The sequence below is a fragment of the Halichoerus grypus genome, chromosome X (assembly GCF_964656455.1).
Source record: "Halichoerus grypus chromosome X, mHalGry1.hap1.1, whole genome shotgun sequence".
NCBI lineage: Eukaryota > Metazoa > Chordata > Mammalia > Carnivora > Phocidae > Halichoerus > Halichoerus grypus.
In genome coordinates this window covers 703,162-723,505 of record NC_135727.1, presented here as the reverse complement: position 1 = coordinate 723,505, position 20,344 = coordinate 703,162, and the positions used below count along the sequence as shown (strand labels likewise).

Here is a 20,344-nt window from a genome sequence, read left to right as displayed (position 1 = left end):
TTTAATAAAGGAAATGGAAGTCATTAGAAAGGAATTTTCTCCATTTCTCTTTACTCACTTATCATTAGGCTCATCTCCTTTTCCGTCCTCCTAGCTAATACCCATCCTTCCACTCTGGCTCTCAATATTTGCCTCCCATGACTTGAAGAACTTTACACTCTTCATTGTGCTTCTCTCTCCAACATCTCTATCCCTTTCCACTGCACTGGGTTTTTCCCATCATTTATTTGTTCCTTCAACAAATAAATTTGAGTGTCTACTATGTGTCCAGCCCTCCTCAAGGTGGTGGGGATAAAGCAGTGAATGAGAAAAAAAGACCTCTGCCTTCATGGAGCTTTACCTCATGTTTAAGAAAACAACAAAAATACTTGCCAATCCCACTTCTCCTTCAGGTCAAAGACATTTCTCACTTTTCATTCACACTCTTCACCCTGCTCTAGTCTGCCTTCCAGTCCACTGAAAGTCATCAGTGACATCCATGTTGAAAATCTAGTAAACATTAGGGGTGCCCGGATGGCTCAATCAGTAAAGCGTCTGACTCTTGGTTTTAGCTCAGGTCATGATCTCAGAGTCCTGGGATTGAGCCCCGTGTCAGCTCCATGCTCAGTGCGGAGTCAGCTTGAGATTGTCTCTCTCCCTACCCCTCGGCCCCTCCCTCACTCACACGCGTGCTCTCTCTCCAAAAAACAAACAAAACAAAAACCAGAGAGAAAATCTAGTAAACATTTTATGTCTCCATCTTATGTAGCATTTGATACTATAATGATTCTACTCCTTAAAAACACTTCCCAATTAATGAGGAGTGCTTGGCTCTTAAGGATAGAAACTAAGCTGAGGCTGAGAGTTGAAATACCTTGTCTGAAACCAGAGATGGCTCATAACTGGAGTCAGTATTTGAACTGAGATTTGTATGAATCAGGGACCTAAGAATTCTATTGCATCTCAGTTTGACTGGTTAAGTGGGAATGCTATTTATGAACATAGGAAATGGAGGACGAAGTGTAGGTTTGGTGGAGAAAGAGATAGTTGAAGTTATGTCATACCCACACCATTAACTTACTGAAATTTTATACATAGTTTGCAAAAGAAAAAGGGAAGTGATTTAAATAGTATAGATTATTTAATAAATCTCAGGAGACTTGGCATGGTTTTTAAGTTACTCTTATATACACTTTATTGTCCTTTTAAGTATATATGAGAAGGAGAAATGTGCCTGTAGCTATGTTCATAATTTTAAGATCTGCTCAGTTCTTTCTTATGGAGTGAGGTGGTTCACACTGCAACGAACAGTGATATATTAGGTAATTACCACCAAAGTTGGGTTAAATCAACCTCCCATGACAGATACAGGCTGCAACTTCAATTAAGCTTAACAACCAATCACTGTATCAAATTACATTTTCCCAAACAAGCATTCTGTTCTAGAAGTTACAAGTCAATACTCCTTAGAATCATTATCAACAAATTTTATGAAAAAGTTTTTAGTGTACTTAGGAAGACGCGGGGGAGAAGTCCCAATGTTTAAGAACATATTGCCAAAGTAACTGGGCATAAGTCCCTGGACCGAACCACACCCTTCAGTGTTTTGTTGTAATACCTGATCTTTTATATCCTTCATAAACAATGGTCTGAAGACCTCAGATTTTTAAATTTAGCCTCTATTTAGTTTGGGGTAATCTTTTTTTTTTTTTTTTTAATGTTTTTTTGATTCTGTAGGTTTTTTTTTTTTTAAGATTTTTTATTTATTTATCTGAGAGAGAGAATGGGAGACAGAGAGCATGAGAGGGGGAGGATCAGAGGGAGAAGCAGACTCCCCGCTGAGCAGGGAGTCCGATGCGGGACTTGATCCCGGGACTCCAGGATCATGACCTGAGCTGAAGGCAGTCGCTTAACCAACTGAGCCACCCAGGCGCCCCTAGTTTGGGGTAATCTTTTAACAAATCCTTTCAAATATTGTTCTTTGGTGCCTGTTTATGATTTCCTTTTCTAAAATTGCATAACCATATAGTGAGATTTTGTTTCTACTCCCTGGAATGTTGGTTTTAATTCTGTTGCAGTCTCTATAAGAATTTCCTCCATAATAGTTCTACATTTCCATTCTTTATTGTCAAGTCTCATGTATTCACTTCCCTAAAAGATGTCCACCAAAAGGCTTATTTGAGGAAGCTATTTGTCTTCTTCCAGGGCCTTCCTTTCTCTCTGAGTCCCGTGGAAGAAATTATCAAGTTTTGGGGGGCCAACTGAAGAGTTATTAATCTAGCTTTTCTTACTTAATTGCAGACTTCTCATGGTACTCTTCCCTCATCTAGTAAAATGTTTATGCTTTGCCAGTCATATTGTCCCTGTTCTGCCTGTAGAATCTGAACTCTGGGAGGACTGTATGCTGCTATGATCTTTAAATCTTCATGTTTGTGAGATTTTTATTTTTGTTTATTTGCAGATGTTCGCACGCAAGCCATGTACCAGATGATGGATCAAGGCTTTGTAGGACTTATTTTTTCCTGTTTCATAGAAGATAAAAACACAAAGGTATTTGTGTGTGTGTGTGTGTGTGTGTGTGTGTGTGTGTGCATGTGTGTGTGCGTATGCACACAGAATAGAGAAAAATCTTTTTGCAATTTTAATAGGGTGGCCAGGGAAGGTTTCAATGAGAAGGGTCATTGAGTCAGGACCTGAAGAAAGTGAGGGAGCAAGTCTTGGATTTCTTGGGGGAAGAGCGTTCCAGGCAGACGAAATAGCCAGTGCAAAGACCCTGAGGTGAGTGTGGCATGTTCAGGGGACATCAAGGAAGTCAGTGTGGCTACAGCAGAATGAGGAAGACCATGACCATATGTCCCAGTTTGCCTCTGTCAGTCCCAGTTTTACCCCATTATTCCAGTCTCCTCTTTAGTTAGCACCTTTCCTTCTTGGAAGTGTCCTGGTTTGGACAATAACTCATTTGATCATTCTATAATGAGGTCTGAAAGATAACCAGGTGCCGGATCTCATGAGGCCTTTGATTTGACTGACTTGGGAAGCCACTAGAGGGTGACTTTGTGTTTTAATGGGATCTCTCTGGCTACTGTGTTGATAGTAGACTAGTCAGGGGGTGGGGGTGGGTGCACGGGGAAGGAGGGAGTGTGGAATCCATGACATTTGTGAAACCAGTTAGGAAGGTACTGCAGTAATCTAGGCAAGAGTTGATGGGGGTTTGACTATGAGGAGTGGAGGTCATGATTAGGGGCCAGGTTCTGTATATATTTTGATGGCTAATAATAGTAACAAGTGCTGCCATTTATCATCTATTGTATGGTGCCTACTTATTAGGTGTTTTACATAAATATGCTCTAACCCTGACAACAGGTCTGTGAGGATGATTATTATTTTTTAAAGATTTATTTATTTATTTTAGAGAGAAAGAGAGCATGTGGGGGAGGGACAGAGGGAGAGGGAGAGAGAATCTCAAGCAGACTCTGTGCTGAGCACAGAGCCTGATGCGGGGCTCAATCTCACCACCCCAAGATCATGACCTGAGCTGAAATCAAGAGTTGGATGCTTAACTGACTGAGCCATCCAGGCGCCCTGAGGGTTATTATTTTTTATGGATGAGCCAAGCTCAGAGAAGCTCAGAGAAGTTAAGAGAAGTTAAGCAGCCCAATCAATGGCTAGTCTTGCCATTCTCTATTTAGAGTGTTTCTGTTTGAGTTTTATGTTTATGTCAAGAGGTTTGACTATGTGTCAATTCAAACAAAAAGAAAATTACTATTTAACATTGTAGGAATGAATTTTGCCTAAACTATCAAGTATGCTCTGTCCTTTAGTACATTATTTATATTGTCAGAATTTATATTAATGATGAATATTATTCATAAAATCACTCTTTTCCAGAAACAGTAATCTTGAACTTTATACTTCATATGAAATGATTTTGGCTTTGTCATCGTAAATTTATTTATTGTCATTATAAATAGTTAAATATTTGTCAGCTTCCAACAAAGCAGTTCGAATGCTCTGGTTCTTAGTTTCTTGGTTCTCATGTTTATAAGAAATTCTTTGCTGTCACATGAACAGATGTTTCATTATGGCCATTTCATATTGACTGAGTTGAGTACATGATCCTTTATAGAAATTGATTTATGACATATTCCATCTTTGGAATCCCTTTTAACCTTCCACTTCTAGAGGGTCTTCGGATACCACTCATGTAAGGATATGAGTATTAGGTTTGAATCTTCTAAAGTGCTATACCTGTATCAATATTAATCCTTCTCTGTGTGATATTTCTTTCTTTCTTTCTCTCTTTCTTTTCTTTCTTTTTTTCCTCTCTCTTTCTCTCTTTCTTTTTCCTTTTTTTTTTCTTTTAGACTGGCCGAGTACTCTACACTTGCTTTCAATCTATACAGGCCCAAAAGAGCTCAGAGTAAGTATGACAGAGACATATGTATGTATGTATGTATGTATGGGCTAATTTTCATTCCAGGGAATTGATTGTACATACCCAATTAAATAAATTATGCATCTAAATAATGGAATAATATGCAGCCATTAAAAATATGAGGAAGTTCAGTAGTAATACAGAAATATCTGTAAGAAACATCATTAAATAAAAAAGGCAAGATACAAGAATAGTATGTATAGCATGCTACCATTTGTGTAAGGATATGGAAGAGAAATCTATACATCAACACACCAGCATACTTGCTGGTAAATACATAAAATATCCGGAAGGAAACACATCAGTCACTTCAGCAGAGCCAAAGTGATGTTTACTTTGATATCTCTAAATAATATACTTTTCATACTCTTTCTTGATTTACTAATTTTAGATGTTATCTATTCTTATTATGTTATTTTGCCCTCAACAAATGAGGATTAAGCTCAAGTACCCTGCCCCATCTCTATTATATTATATTACTACTTTTTGTTCTTCTGTTGGTGACTTTTCTATTCTTAAGGTTTGCCCCTTTATTTATTCTGTCAACAACAGACAATAGACAGTATCTTTTGGCTCCTTGCTGTTTTTTTACTATAAACCTTTAAATTTTCACAGTTGCAAACATGTGTGTTATGTGTTATAACCATAATTGCATTTTCTGTGCTTTCTCTACTAGTTGACTCTAAGAGTAGAAAATAAAGTGTTTATGTTATTATGATTATGTAAATATTATTCCATGTACAACCAAGCAGTGTAAAGTAGTATATTATGATTCCATTTCCTTTTTTGAATAGCTTTTTGCTTTTTCATGGGGTTTTTGAATGGCTTTTCTCTTCTTATTTTTCTGCCTTTATCACCTCCCTGAGTTCCAAATTCTTAGGAGTAATATAGAAATCTTTGGAGTCCCTGCTTTTGCTAGGCTCACTCCCTGAAGCCCTCCATCTTCCCACCTTAGTCAGGTCTTGGCTGACATCCTGGAACTTTCCTTCATTATTGTCCTTGGTTAGACCCACCGATTTCAGTGGATTTCATTTCAATCCACTGTCTGGATTTCGTGTCGTCTTTCTTGGTTCACTCTTTCTAAGAAAGGTATGCATTTGAGTCTTTAACCAGTCTAATTCTTATTCTTTTATAGGGCACTTCTTTTTTTCTCTGACAGCTTTTGGGAACTTCCCTATTCTTAATGTTGTGAAATTTTATATCATATAACCAGAGTGTGAATATTCTATGACTCAAACTGCTGGATGCTGTCAGTCAGCACTTGTCCTTCAACTCTGGGAAGTTCTCTGCTATCATTTTCTTTGGTATCCTCAGATAAAACAATCCATATATACCCAGTTCCTGGGAAGAGAAAATCTTATTTATAATTCAATCCAATCCCATCATTTAAAGCTTCTTCAAGTGTAACTCAGTCTTTGGGGGATAATTTCTCATTCTTTGAGTTACTTCCCTTTCCATTTTGACTTGAAGATGGCATTTGAAGTATTGGAAAGATGAAGTAAATGAACTTATGCTATAGGGAAAGGAGACTTCCTGGTTTCATGCTGGTTTTGGGAATCAGGGCATGAATCCTTCTATTCATGGTTAATGCCCACCTTCGTTTACCCAATGTATTTCTCCTCTCTCATGGAGTTAAAGCCCCAACATAAAGAGATACCTTAACAGCTTCCTCTCCTATGACTACCTCATTCTCCCCATAGGTTAGTAGGACAGGTGTGTCATATCCTTTTCTCTATTCTTTGATAAATCTTCCCCCTGTTTTCCCTTTCTCTTTCTAGAACTCATATTAGATATTAAAGGTTGTAGATTGATGGTAGTGACTCTTTTAACTCATATTTTCTGTCTCTCTCTTCTGTTGTTGTTCTGATTTCTCAAGTATATTTTAGATTTTATCTTCTAGCCCATTCATTTAGCAATTTTTTGTATCTTAACTTAGAGATTTTTCCTTGTTTAGTTGTTATTCCTATTTCACAGTATCCTATTCTTGATTTGTTGATATGATAGTTAAATAGGAAATGTTAAATTTTCTTCTGTTTTTTCAGTTACCTGTTTCCTCTGTGGTAATTTTTCTGTTTATTTTTTATTATATTTATATTCATGTTATATTTATAATATTTTATAACTTATTTTTAAAAATATTTCTTTTTCATCCTCTTTTAAGAACAAGCCAACAAAAACATGAGTGATAGCTCATTATTTGTGGCCTTAGCTTGTCAACAGGAGGCTTTATTTTAGGGTGAGTGAGTTGAGAGCCAGCCACTTTTCTCAGGGATCACTAAATGTTAGATTTCAGGTATCTTGCTCTGGGATACCAATCTTAACAATTGCTGCAATCCGAGACAGTTTATTCTATTAGTTAGGAGAACTTTTACTGCTGCTGTTGTTGCTAATGATGGTGATGATAATGTTGGCTTAAGAATGGAAGGCTAGTTACTAAACATTCTATGTATACAGAGGCCCAGTTGTGGAAGAGCACAAAAGAAGATTAACGAGAGTCCAAAATTTCTGGCAGGAAGACCAAAAAGGGTAGCCTCCAGGAAATTACACAAAGGGAGGAGTGTGTTAAAGCCAACTTCATAAAGTTGTTTATAAATTTTTTTTTTTTTAAGATTTTATTTATTTATTTGACAGAGAGAGACACAGCGAGAGAGGGAACACAAGCAAGGGGAGTGGGAGAGGGAGAAGCAGGCTTCCCGTGGAGCAGGAAGCCCAATGCGGGGCTCAATCCCAGGACCCTGGGATCATGACCTGAGCCGAAGGCAGACACTTAATGACTGAGCCACCCAGGTGCCCTGTTTATAAATTTCTGGGCCCACTCGTGAGCCATGTATGTATCGACCTGATCCTAATTAGCATAAATGATAACTGAATTAACTAGTAGACCACCACATCGGTTCCATACTAACCACTGGGTGGCATATATGCAGGAAGATCTGAAGAGCACTAGAAACGCTCTGAAAATTATACTGACATTGGAACCACGGCCCACTGTGGAAATTTCAACCTGAACTTAACTAAGCAGATGACCTGCTAAAACAAAAACAACAACACTCTCTGTAGAATATAAACAAGACCCAGTATATCATAAAAAATATTCAAAATACACAGGATATAATTCAGAATTACTTAGCATGGGAAGAACCACAGAAGTTTCAACTTGCATGGAAAACAATAATCAACAGATGCCAACACTGAGGTGACAAATGATGTAGGAATGACCTGATAAAGACTTTAAGGTAACTATTATAAAAATGTTTTTTAAAATCACAAATACATCTGTAGCAAATGTTTAAATAGAAAGTCTCAGCAAACAAATGCAACACCCTTTTAAAGAACCCAGTGCAAACTTTAGAACTAAAGATTACAATCACTGAAATACAAGACTCACTGGATGGATTTGCCAGGAAGTTCTCCACAAAAGCAGTGAATAATCTGGCAAAAACTGTCAGAATCAACGTTATTAGAACTGTAGAAACTAATCAAAACTTTATAGCAACCAGGCAAATGCTTAGTCAAAAAAAAAAATCACAATCTCACATTTAAGGAAATCTCTGTTGAGTCACTACATGGCCACTAAGCTAACAGGACAGCAATCTCAGTGGCCACACATAACAAAGAATATAGATTATGAAAAATTAGTTCAAGAAAGTCACTAAACACACAAAATCAGTTAAAACAATCAGCAACAACAAACCCTAGGGTTGGGTAGAATCTGATTTCCACTGTTACTGTGTTATAATATTCAAACCATCCAGTTTTAACAACAAAAAAAGGCATTCAAAGAAACAAATTTTGGGCCATAAACAGGAAAAAAGAATTAATAAAAACATTCCTGGAGGACGCCCAGACATTGGACTTACTAGACAAAGACTTTTAATCAACTAAAATATTCTCAAAAAGTTAAAAGGAAACCATGTACAAAGAACTAAAGGAAACCATGAAAATGACAGAGGATATCAAATAGAGAATATTGGTAAAGAGATAAATTATAAAAAGGAACCAAATAAGAATTCTGGAATGAGAAGTACAATAACTGAAGTGAAAAATGCACCAGGGAGGTTCAACAACAGATTTGAGAAGACGAAAGAAAGAATCAACTGATATTAGTGTCTGAGGAACAGAAAGTAAAAAGAATGAAGAAAATTGAACAGAGCCTAAGAGACCCGTGGGACACTTTGAAACATTATCAATATACTCAAAATAGGAGTCTCAGTACAAGAGGAGAGAAAGAAAGGAGCAGAAAGTATATATAAAGGAATAATGGTCAAAAAGTTCCCAAATTTGATGAAAGGCATGAAGCTACACATCCCAAGAATCTCAAAGAACTCCAAGCAGGATAAACTCAAGGAGATTGACACTGATACATATTATAATCAAAGTGTTGGAAGCAAAAGGCAAAGAGAGAATCTTGACAGCAGCAAGAGAGAAGGGACTCATTACACACAAGGGATTCTCAATAAGATTGAGAGGCAATTTATCATTAGAAACCAGAGAGGCTAGAAGTCAGTGGGATGAAATATTCTAAATGTTGATAGAAAAAAAAAAAAAAAAAGAACAGAACTACTAAGGAAGAATTCTGTATCTGGCAAAATGATCCTCTAAAAATGAAGGAGAAATTGACATTCCCAGGTAAACCAAAACTGAGAGTATTGTTACTAGTAGATCCACCAAACTGTAGCTAAAAATACATTTTTCTCAAGTGCACATGGGATGTTCTCCAGGATAAACTGCATGTTAGTCCACAAAGCAAGTCTCAATAAATTTAAAAAGTTTGAAATCATACAAAGCATCTTCTTTTTTTTTTTTTTTTTAAAGATTTTATTTATTTGACAGAGAGAGACACAGGGAGAGAGGGAACACAAGCAGGGGGAGTGGGAGAGGGAGAAGCAGGCTTCCTGCCGAGCAGGGAGCCCGATGCGGGGCTCGATCCCAGGACCCTGGGATCATGACTTGAGCCGAAGGCAGACGCTTAATGACTGAGCCACCCAGGCGCCCCATACAAAGTATCTTCTACAAATATAGAATGAGATCTGAAATCAGTTACAGAAGGAAATTTGGAAATTTCCCAAATATGTAGAAATTAAATAACACAGTCTTAACCAATGGGACAAAGAAAAAATTACAAAAGAAATTAGAAAATACTTTGAGACTGAAAATAAAATCACAATATACCAAAATTTATGGGGTACAGAAAAAGCAGTACTCAGAAATTTATAGCTGTATATTAAAGAAGAAATCAGTCAGGGGCGCCTGGCTGTCTCAGTTGGTAGAGCGTGTGACTCTTGATCTCGGGGTTGTGAGTTCCAGCCCCAGGTTGGTTGTAGAGATACTTAAAAAATAAAACAGGGGCGCCTGGGTGGCTCAGTTGGTTAAGCATCTGCCTTCGGCTCAGGTCATGATCTCAGGGTCTTGGGATCAAGCCCCATGTCTGGCTGTCAGCTCAGTGGGGAGTCTGCTTCTGCCTCTCCCTCTGCTTGTGCTCTCTCTCTCTCTCTCAAATGAATAAATAAAATCTTTAAAAAAATAAAAATTAAAAAAATAATAAAATAAAAAAGAAATATCTTAAGTCAATAACCTAACTTTACATTTTAAGGAACTGGAAAAAGTGTCAACAAAATACAAAGCAATCAGAAGGAAGGAAATCATAAATGTTAAAGTTGAAGACAAGATAGGGAATAGAAAAACAATGGATAAGGGGCACCTGGGTGGCTCAGTCAGTTAAGTGTCTTCGTTTGGCTCAGGTCATGGTCTCAGGGTCCTAGGATTGAGCCCCCACATCGGGCTTCCTGCTCAGCCAGGAGTCTGCTTCTCCCTTTCCCTCTGTCCCTACCCCTGCTTGTGCTCTCTCACTCACTCTCTCTCAAATAAATCTTTTTTTTTTTTAAAAGAAAAACAATAGAATCAGCTGTACCAAAAGGTAGTTCTTTGAAAAGGCCAACAAAACTGACATATCTTTAGTTAGAATGACAAAGAAAAATGAGAGAAGACACAAGTAACTAAAATCTGAAATAGAAGTAGGGACACTACTACTGACCTTCCAGAAATAAAAGGATTATAAGGTAAAACTGAACAATTGCATGCCAACACATTAGATAACCTAAATGAAATGGAAAAATCCCTAGAAATACACAAATCGCCAAAACTGGTTCAAAAAGAAAGAAAACTAGAACAGACCTACAAAAAATAGATTGAATCTGTAGTCAAAAACCTCCTGACAAAGAAAATTCTAAAACCAGATGACTACACTGGTTAATTCTGCCACACACTAAAAGAAGAATTAACACTAATCCTTCTCAAATTCTTCCAAAAAATAGAAGAGGAGGAAGTACTTCTAACTCATTCTTTGAGTCCAACATTACCCTGTTACCAAAGCCAGACAAAAATATCACAGAAAAGAAAAAAGAAAATTACAAAGCAATATTCCTTGTGAATACAGATAAAAATTTTCAGTAAAGTCCTAGCAAACTGAATCCTACAGCATATTAAAAGGATAATATGCCATGACCAACTGGGATTTATCCCAGACATCTAAGCAAGTTTTAAGATAAAATCAGTTAATATAATATGAAGGAAAAAACCCACATGATTATCTTAATTGATGCACAAAAAGTATTTGACAAATTCCAACACAGTTTCATGATAAAAACACTCAGAAAACTAGGAATTTAGAGGACATTCCTCAACATTTATGGACAGTTAAGAGAACCCACAGATAACATTTTACTCAGTGGTGAAAGAGTGAAAACTTTCTAAGATAAGGAACAAGACAAGGATGCCCACTTTCACCACTGCTATTCAACATTGTACTAGTAGTTCTAGCCAAGACAATTAGGCAAGAAAAGAAATAAAGGGCATCCAAGTTGGAAAGTAAGAAGTAAAACTATCTGTATTTGAAGATGACATGATCCTATCTATCTATATAGAAAATCCCAAAGAAGTCCCCAAAAGCTATTAGAGCTAATAAATTCAGCAAAGCTATAGTGTTTGGTCAATATACAAAAGTCAATTGTGTTTTACACACCAGCAAGGAACAATCCAAAAAGGAAATTAAGAAAATAGTTCCATTTACAGTAGCATCCATAATAATGAAATACCCAGGAAAAAAATTTAACCAAGTATGGGAAAGATTTGTAAAGTTAAAAATAGAATATACTGCTGAAAGAAATTAAAGAACACCTAAATAAATCAGAAGACATCCCATATTCATGGATCAGAAGATTCAGTATCGTTTAGATGACAGTACTTCTCAAAGAGACCTCCAGATTCAATACAATCCCTATTAAAATTCTAATGGCCCTTTTTGGAGCACCTGGGTGGCTCAGTCGATTAAACGTCTGCCTTCGGCTCAGGTTATGATCCCAAGGTCCTGGGATCGAGCCCCACATTGGGCTCCTTGCTCAGCAGGGAGTCTGCTGCTTCCTCTCCTGCTCCCCCTGCTTGTGCTCTCTCTCTTTCTGTTTTACAAATAAATAAAATCTTAAAAAAATAAAATTCTAATGGCCCTTTTTACAGAAATGGAAAAGATGATCCTAAAATTTATATGAAATTGCAAGGTACCCTGGATAGCCAAAATAATATTGAAAAAGAACAAAATTGGAGGAATCACACTTCCAGATTTCAAAACTTATACAAAGCTTCAGCAACCAAAACGGTGTGGATCTGGCATCAGTATAGACATACAAACCAGTGGAATGGAATTGAGAATCCAGATGTAAACCTGTATACCTATGGCCAATTGATTTTCAACAAGGGTACTGTTGTCATTCAAAGAGGAAAGAATAGTCTGTTCAACAAGTGGTGCTGGGACAACTGGATATCCACATCTAGTATAAACAAAAATTAACTCAAGATAGATCAATGACCTAAATAGAAGAGCTGACACCAGAAAACACTTAGAAGAAAACATAAGGATAATCATGACATTGGATTTATTTTAATTTTAATTTTAATTAATTAATTTTTTAAGTAGGCTCCATGCCCAACACGGGGCTTGAACTCATGACCCTGAGATTAAGACCCGAGCTGAGATCAGGAGTTGGATGCTTAACCGACTGAGCCACTCAGGCAGGCACCCCCTGACATTGGATTGTAGATGGAATCTTAGATATGACACAAAAGCATGAATAACAGAAGAACATAAAGTGGACTTTTAAAAAATTCAAAACTCTTGTGCCTCAAAAGACATTATCAAGAAAGTGAAAGGACAAGCTACAGAATAGAAAATATTTGCCAGTCATATATCTACTGTGGCTCTAGTATTCAGAATATATAAGGTACTCTTAAAATTCAACAGCAAAATGACAAGACTCAATTTAAAAATTGACAAGGAATTTGAATAGACCTTTCTAAAGAAGATGTACAAATGGTCAACAAGTACATGAAAAAATGTTCAACATCAATCATTTGGAAAATGCAAATCAAAGCTAAAATGAGATGCCACCTCACATTTGATAAGTTGAACATAATTTTTAAAATGGAAAATAGCAAGTTGGCAAAGATGTGGAGAAATTGGAACCTTCAGACATTGCTGGTGGGAATATAAAATGGTGTGGTCACTGTGAAAAACAGTTTGGTGGTTCTTCAAAAGGTTAAAATAGAATTATCTTATGATCTAGTAATTGTATTCCTAGGTACATATCCAAAAGAATTAAAAACATATACTCAAATACTTGTATGTGAATATTCATAGCAGCAGTAGTTACAATAGTCAAAAGATGGAAACAACCCAAATGTTCATCAGCTGATGAACGGATAAGCTAAATATAGTATAGTTGATCCTTGAACAACATGGGGGCTGGGGTGCCAACCCTCCATGCAGTAAAAAATACACATATAACTTTTGACCTCCCCAAAACTTAACTACTGATAGCCTACTGTTGACCAGAAACCTTACTGATAACATAAACAGTCAATTAACACATATTTTGTATATGTATTATATACTGTATTCTTCTAATAAAGTAAGCTATGGAAAAGAAAATTAATAAAATAATAAGAAAATACATTTATAATACTTTTCTGTATTTAAGAAAAAATCTGTATATAAGTGGACTCACACAATTCAAACCCATATTAAGGATCAACTGTATATCCATTGAATGGAATATTATTCATAGAAAAGGAATGAAATGTTGAAACCTGCTACAACATGGAGGAATCTTGAAAACATTATGCTAAGTGAAGGAAGCCAAACACAAAAGGTCACATATTGTATGATTTCATTATATAAAGTATTCAGAATAGCTAAATTCATAGAGACAGAAAGCAAATTGGTGGTTGGCAATGGGTTGAAGAGAGGGAAGAATGGGGAGCAGCTGCTTAATGAATATGGTGTTTTATTTTGGGGTGATAAACATGTTTTAGAACTAGTCAGGCGTTGGGGTCCCCCAGCATTGTGAATGTACTAAGTCCTACCTGAATTGTCCACTTTAAAATGGTTGATTTTATATGAATTGCATCTCAATTTTTAAAAATGGGCAAAGGACTTGAGTAGACATTTCTCCAAGGAATGTATATAAATGGCCAGTAAACACATAAAAAGCTGTCCAACATCATTAGTCTAGGGAAATGCAAGTAAAAAATAATAATGATTACATACTACTTCCCACCCACTAGGATAGCTATAATTTTTTTAAAAGGAAAATAACATATTGCTGAGGCTGTGGAGACAGTGGGAATATCCATTGCTTCAGTTGCTGTGGAAAAGTCTGGTGATTCCTCAACAATTTATATATAGAATTAACATATGACCTAGCAATTCTACCCTTAGGTAAAACCAAAGACAATTGAAAACAAGGGTTCAAAGAAAAACTTGTACTTGAATGCTGATAGCAGCATTTTTTATAATAGCCAAAACATGGAAACAGCCCATATGTCCATCAACTGATAAGGATAAACAAAATGTAGTGTATCCGTACAATGGGAATATTCAGTTATAAAAAGGAATGAAGTACTGATAAATGCTATAACATGGATGAGGCCTGAATACATGCTAAGTTAAAGAAGCCTGATACAGAAAGCCACATAATGGTATGAAATACCCAGAATAGGCTAATCTGTAGAGACAAAAAGGAGAGAAGAGAGGCAAATTGAGAGTACATTTGTGTGCTGTTTCAATAATTGAGACAGCACGGTACTGGTTAAGGGATAAACACCTAGATCAGTGGAACGGAATAGAGTTCAGAAATAGACCCACAAAAAGATGACCAACTGATTTTAGACAAAACCGAAAAAGCTATACAGTGAAGGAAGGATAGCATTTTCAGCAAATGGCATTAGACAATTAGACTACCATATATAAAATAATGTCAATCTAAACCTTATATCAAACTTCATATAAAGAAAAGATCATAGGTCCAAATAGAAGACAAAACTATGAAAGATTTAGAGGAAAAGAGAGGAGAAAATCTGTGTGTTGGGTTTGCCAACAACTTACACATAGAACCAAAAGTATTTTCCATAAAAGAAAAAAATTTGATAAATGAGACTTCATTAAAATTAAAAACTTTGCTGAGTGAAACTTTTAAAAAATTTTATTTGAGAGAGAGAGAGAGAGAACATGAGCCAGCATGGAGGGGGGAAGGGCAGAGGGAGAGGGAGAAGCAGACTCCCCACTGAGCAGGGAGCCTGACATGGGGCTCGATCCCAGGACCCTGAGATCATGACCTGAGCTGAAGGCAGACACGCCACCCACACACCCCCATGAAAGAAACTTTTAAGAGAATAAAAAGACTAGCTACAGAACGAGTGAAAATATTTGCAAATCACATATCGGACAATAGACTTGTATCAACAATATATAAAGAACTCTTAAAACTCAACAAAAAAGCAAACAACCCAATTAAGAAACAGGCAAAAGATATGAACAGATACTTCAACAAGTATATAAGGATAGCAAATAAGCACATGAAAAGATGGTGAACATCACTAGCTATTAGGAAAATGAAAATGGAAACCATGATGAGATACCCCTACATACCTAGTAGAATCACTAAAATATATACAGAACCAAGTGCTGGCAAGGATGCAGAACCAGAGCTCATAAAATGCTAGTGCCGATGCACAGTGATATAGTCACTTTAGAAAACTATGTGACTTAGCAGTCTTGTTATCTGCCATAGAGAAAGGAACATAATTTCACACACAACCCTGTATGCATATGTTTAAAGCAGCTTTATCATAACTGCCATAAAATAGAAACAACCCCAATTCCTTCAGTAGGTGAGTAGATTACCAAACTCTGAGACAGTTTTTTAGAGTGGTTGATGGAAAATTCTGTATCCTTGTTAAAGTGGCTACTGGAGTCTATGTTAAAATTTTCTGAACTGTACTCCCTACACTTCTGACTGTATGACAAAAGTAAAAAAAAAGGCCTCTCACAATAACACTATAAGGGGAACAGTGAATTAATATCTCCACTTAACATATAAGGAAACTGAGGCAGAGAGACCTTGAGTTATTTTCCCAAAGTCACACACCCAGTTAAAGGTGCCTTCAGGACTCAAACCAGGTTGGCTGGCTCAAGGTCCCATGCCTGTTTCACAAATCAGTGGTACGTGAGGACAACTAGTGATGTGACCACAAGGGGTTAACTCAGTTAAGTTCCAGGTGAAGTAAGGTTGTAAATGTAAAAACCAAAATGATAAAAGAAAATACTTTGGGCTATATTTATGGTCTTCAGGAAAAGAAAGGTATTTTAAAGAAGACAAATGGCATAAATGATAACACAGTAAATACATTTCAAAGTTTTTGTCTAACAAATAGCACAATAAAGTTGCAAAATATTTGCAACACACTTGACAAAGGATGAAATTCCCAGAACATATAAAGAAATCATGCACATCAGCAGGTAAAAACCCCAGCAACTCTCACTAATAACTGCCTGACATTAAGAGTGGCCCTGTATGCCAGGTTTGAGCAAATCTCTTAATCTCTGAGTGCCTTTCCTCATCAATGAAGGGAGGCACAGGACTTTGGGGAAGATTAAATGAGAGGAGACACATCAAGTACCTGACAGTTTGCATTAGCAATGACTTTTGTCAATGTCTTTCCAATGTCTACGGTTTTTCTCCTATAATCTATTGATGTAATGAATTATAATACATTTAGATTTCCTGAAGCTTAAGGAACCTTGTATTTCTGGATTAAACTCAATTTACTCATTGTGTATTATTCCCTAATTACACTGCTATATTTGATTTGTTGATATTTTATTCTGAATTTTTACATCTACAAGTGATATTGGTCAATAGTTTTCTTTTTCTGTGATATCTCTAATCAGGTTTTGGTGTTAAAATTATTCTAGTTATTTAAAAAAATTGGGGAGATTTTAACCTTTCTGTATGGTCTGGAAAAACATGTAAATTAATTTAGAACCACCTATCCTTCAAAGGTTACTTAGAATTCAGCTGTGAAGCCATGTAAACATGTCTTTTACAATCACAGATCCTTAATCACCTTGTTAAATGGATTCAAGACTGAAATGTAAGACCTAAAACCATAAAAGTAGTAGAGTAAAATGTAGGAAAAAAGCTTTTTCAAGAACTTGGCAATGATTTTTGTGGATATGGCAACAAAAGCAAAAATAGGCAAATGGGATTTCATCAAGCTGAAAGTTTCTTGTCAAAGGATACAAAGTTTCAGTTATGCAAGATAGGAATAAGTAAGATATGCAATATAAGACATAAGATGATTCTTCTCTTCCTCTGTTGTTTGAATTCCTGAGCCTTATCCTTGTCTTATCTTACTGGGCTTTACAAGTTTTACTTCTGACTTTATTGGGTTACAAATGATTTAGAACCTACATATAAATCAGGTATAGGGCTAGAATGTCATCACACATACAATAAAGGAGAGACCCATGAACAATGAAAATTATGGCACCCATTGAGTGTTCTGGGTTTTTTTTTTTAACCATCTTAATCTTCAAGACCTTATTTTAGCCGCACAGTGCTATTTTTTTTCTTGCTTGTTCATTTTTTAAACAGCTTTGTTAAGGCATAATTGATATACAAAGAACTACACTATTTAATATATATAATTTGATGAGTTTGGACTGTGTAAATAGACGTGATACCGTCACCACAATCAAGGTAATAGACATTTCCAGTACCTCCAAAGTTTCCTTGTGTCCTTTGCGGGGTTTTTTTTGGATTCATTTTACTTTGTTTTTTGTGGTAAGAAGAGAGCATGAGATTTGCCGTCCTAACAAATTTTGAAATGCACTGTATCTTACTGTTAACTATAGGCACCGTGTTGTACAGCAGATCTTTAGAATTTATTCATGTAGCATAACTGAAGCTTTATGCCCATTGAATAACAACCCCCTTTATACCTACCCCCGCCCCTGGCAACCACTACTGTATTCTCTGCTTCTATGAGTTTGACTATTTTAGATGCCTCATATAAGTGGAATCATGCAGAATTTGTCAGTTATGGTAATTTATAGTTTCCTAGAAAATTATCCATTTCATCTGTTTTCCATTCTTTGGACTTGAGGATATATGTATTTAACATTAAAAAAAATTTTTTTTTTAAATCTGTTTCATTTTCTTTGTAGCATTTATCACTAAAGGAAGTTATTCTTTTATTATTTACAGTCTCTTTCCCGCCATTAGATTGTTGTCTCCATGATTGTGGGGACCTTGTCTGTCTTGTTGACTAGCACCTAGAGCAAGGCCTGTCACATGGTAGCCATTCCTTAAATATTTCTTGAGTGGATGATTGTGTGATCTGTTTCTTTAAGTATGTCCCCTTTTCCATTGCTAATGCTGTTTACTTGTGTTTTCTCTTTTTTCTTGATTCTGTTGCCAAAGACTCATCTATTTTGTTGGTTTTTTTCAAAGGACCAGCTTTAAGTTCTCCAGATCAATTTTAAAAAAATTCTGCTTTTTTTCTTTATTAATTTCTTCCTTCTGTTTTCTGTATGTTTTATTGTTGCTGTGTTGTTCTCGTTGTTGTCTTCATTCTAAATTCTTGAGATAAGGGGCACCTGGGTGGCTCAGTCGTCGTTAAGCGTCTGCCTTCGGCTCAGGTCATGATCTTGGGGTCCTGGGATCGAGCCCCGCGTCGGGCTCCCTGCTCCGCGGGAAGCCTGCTTCTCCCTCTGCCTGCCGCTCCCCCTGCTGTGCGCTCTCGCCCTCTCGCTCTCTCTCTCTCTCTCTCTCAGGTAAATAAATAAAATCTTTAAAAAGATAAATTCTTGAGGTGAAAACTAAGTTTATTTTCTGTCTTCCTTGTTTTCTGATAAATACTTTTAATGCTGTAAATTTTCCTCCTCACTTTTGCTTCATTCCATAGGTTCCAATGGCTTTTTTTTTAAACTTCTGATTTATGTTTTCAGTTTTTATTTTCTCTTCAACCCAAGATTTATTTAGAAGTGCATTTAAAAATTTCCAGATTTGTAGATCTGGGAGGGGGTGGACTTTATTTATTTATTTATTTTGCTATTGCATTAATTTTTAAATTTTTTTTTTTAGAGAGAGTGAGAGTGTGGGGCGGGGAGGGGCAGAGGGAGAGGGAGAGAGAGAATCTCAGGCAGGCTCCCTGCCCAGCACAGAGTGTGCTGCAGGGCTTGATCTCACTCTCTGAGATCATGACCTGAGCTGAAATCAAGAGCTGGATGCTTAACTGACTGAGCCACCCAGGTGCCCCATAATTTTTAACACATGGTAACTGTGGCCTAGGTAATACCGGCTTTATGGAAATTTTTGGATATTTCCTTTGTTACCTAGAAAAGAGGTCCATAGACTACACCCTGTAGGTCACAAGGGCCTGGTGCCTATGTTAGAAATCAAGTTTTGTTGGACCACAGCTGAGTGTCTTAAGTTGTGTTATAGTGATCCTTATGTCCTTCCTCATAGTTTGTGGTTTTGATTATACATATCTGAGAGAGATGTATATAAAATTCCCATCCACTTCTATATTTTAGTCAGGGTTAGGTTTATATATTTTGAAGCTGCATTGTTATTGCATAAAGAGTTTATAAAGGTTCATAACTATTATATTGTCCTGTTGTGTTTTCCTTAATAAAATGTGAAATAGTCTTCTTTGCCCACTTACACATTTATGTATGTATGTCTTAAAGTATTTCTAAAGAATATTATTGTTCCTGTCAGGTTTAGGTTGAACTACATATATTAGGAAAAAATAAATAAATAAGAGTTTAAACAAGAAAGATTATTTCTTTCTTGGGTAGAAGTCTGGAGATAGGTATTCCAGGGCTCTGTGATGTCATCAGGGACCCAGGCTCCTATCTTCTGCTTCACCATCTTGGTATATGGTTTTCATCCTAAGGTCCCCTCATGGTCCACGAGACTTCTGGAGTTCCAGCCAGCACATCTCCATTGAGGGCCAGAAGGAAGAGGAAAGGTAGGAGGGCAAAAAGGGGCCCATCCTAGCTCAGCCCATTTCTGATAAATGACCTCAGAAAGCCCAGAAAACAATTCCATTTCCATCTCACTGGCAGAACTTAGTGAAGTAGCCACACCTAAGCAGAGAGGCCTGTCAGGTAGTTACCAAGGAGGAAGGTGAGACTGCCTCTTGCATGTAGCCTTTTCCTTTTACAACTTTTTCTATTCCTTCATTGTCAACCTTCCTCAGTTATTTTGTTTCAGGTATGTCTCTTGTAAATAGAATATAGCAAGATCTTGAGTTATTTGGTTTTAAACAATCAGAACATCTGTCTTAATAGGTGAGTGTAATGCATTCATTTTATTATCATTGCTGATATATGTGGCAGTATTTCTGCAATTGTCTTTTTTGCCTTCTGTTTGCCATGCTTTCTATTTAATTCTTTTTACTTTCCCTGCCGTTTGTTACACTGAATTTTCTTTTCTTTTTTCTGTTTTAGAAGTTGTATGTACTGTTTTGATTCTTTTAGTTATTACTCTTAGTGTTTTTTAACATTGTTTTAAAATAATTTCAAATTTA

The 20,344-nt window shown here is 36.4% G+C and overlaps 1 protein-coding gene across 1 annotated transcript in view; it reads left to right on the top strand.

Moving 5' to 3' along the window:
* Nucleotides 1-20,344, top strand: part of BRCC3 (BRCA1/BRCA2-containing complex subunit 3) — a 52,385-nt gene that overhangs the window by 15,639 nt on the left and 16,402 nt on the right. Inside the window, exons 6-8 of the mRNA XM_078065034.1 lie at nt 2,441-2,529; nt 4,344-4,399; nt 19,709-19,783. Coding sequence (XP_077921160.1) covers nt 2,441-2,529; nt 4,344-4,399; nt 19,709-19,783 — 220 coding nt within the window. The remainder of the gene's footprint in view (nt 1-2,440; nt 2,530-4,343; nt 4,400-19,708; nt 19,784-20,344) is intronic.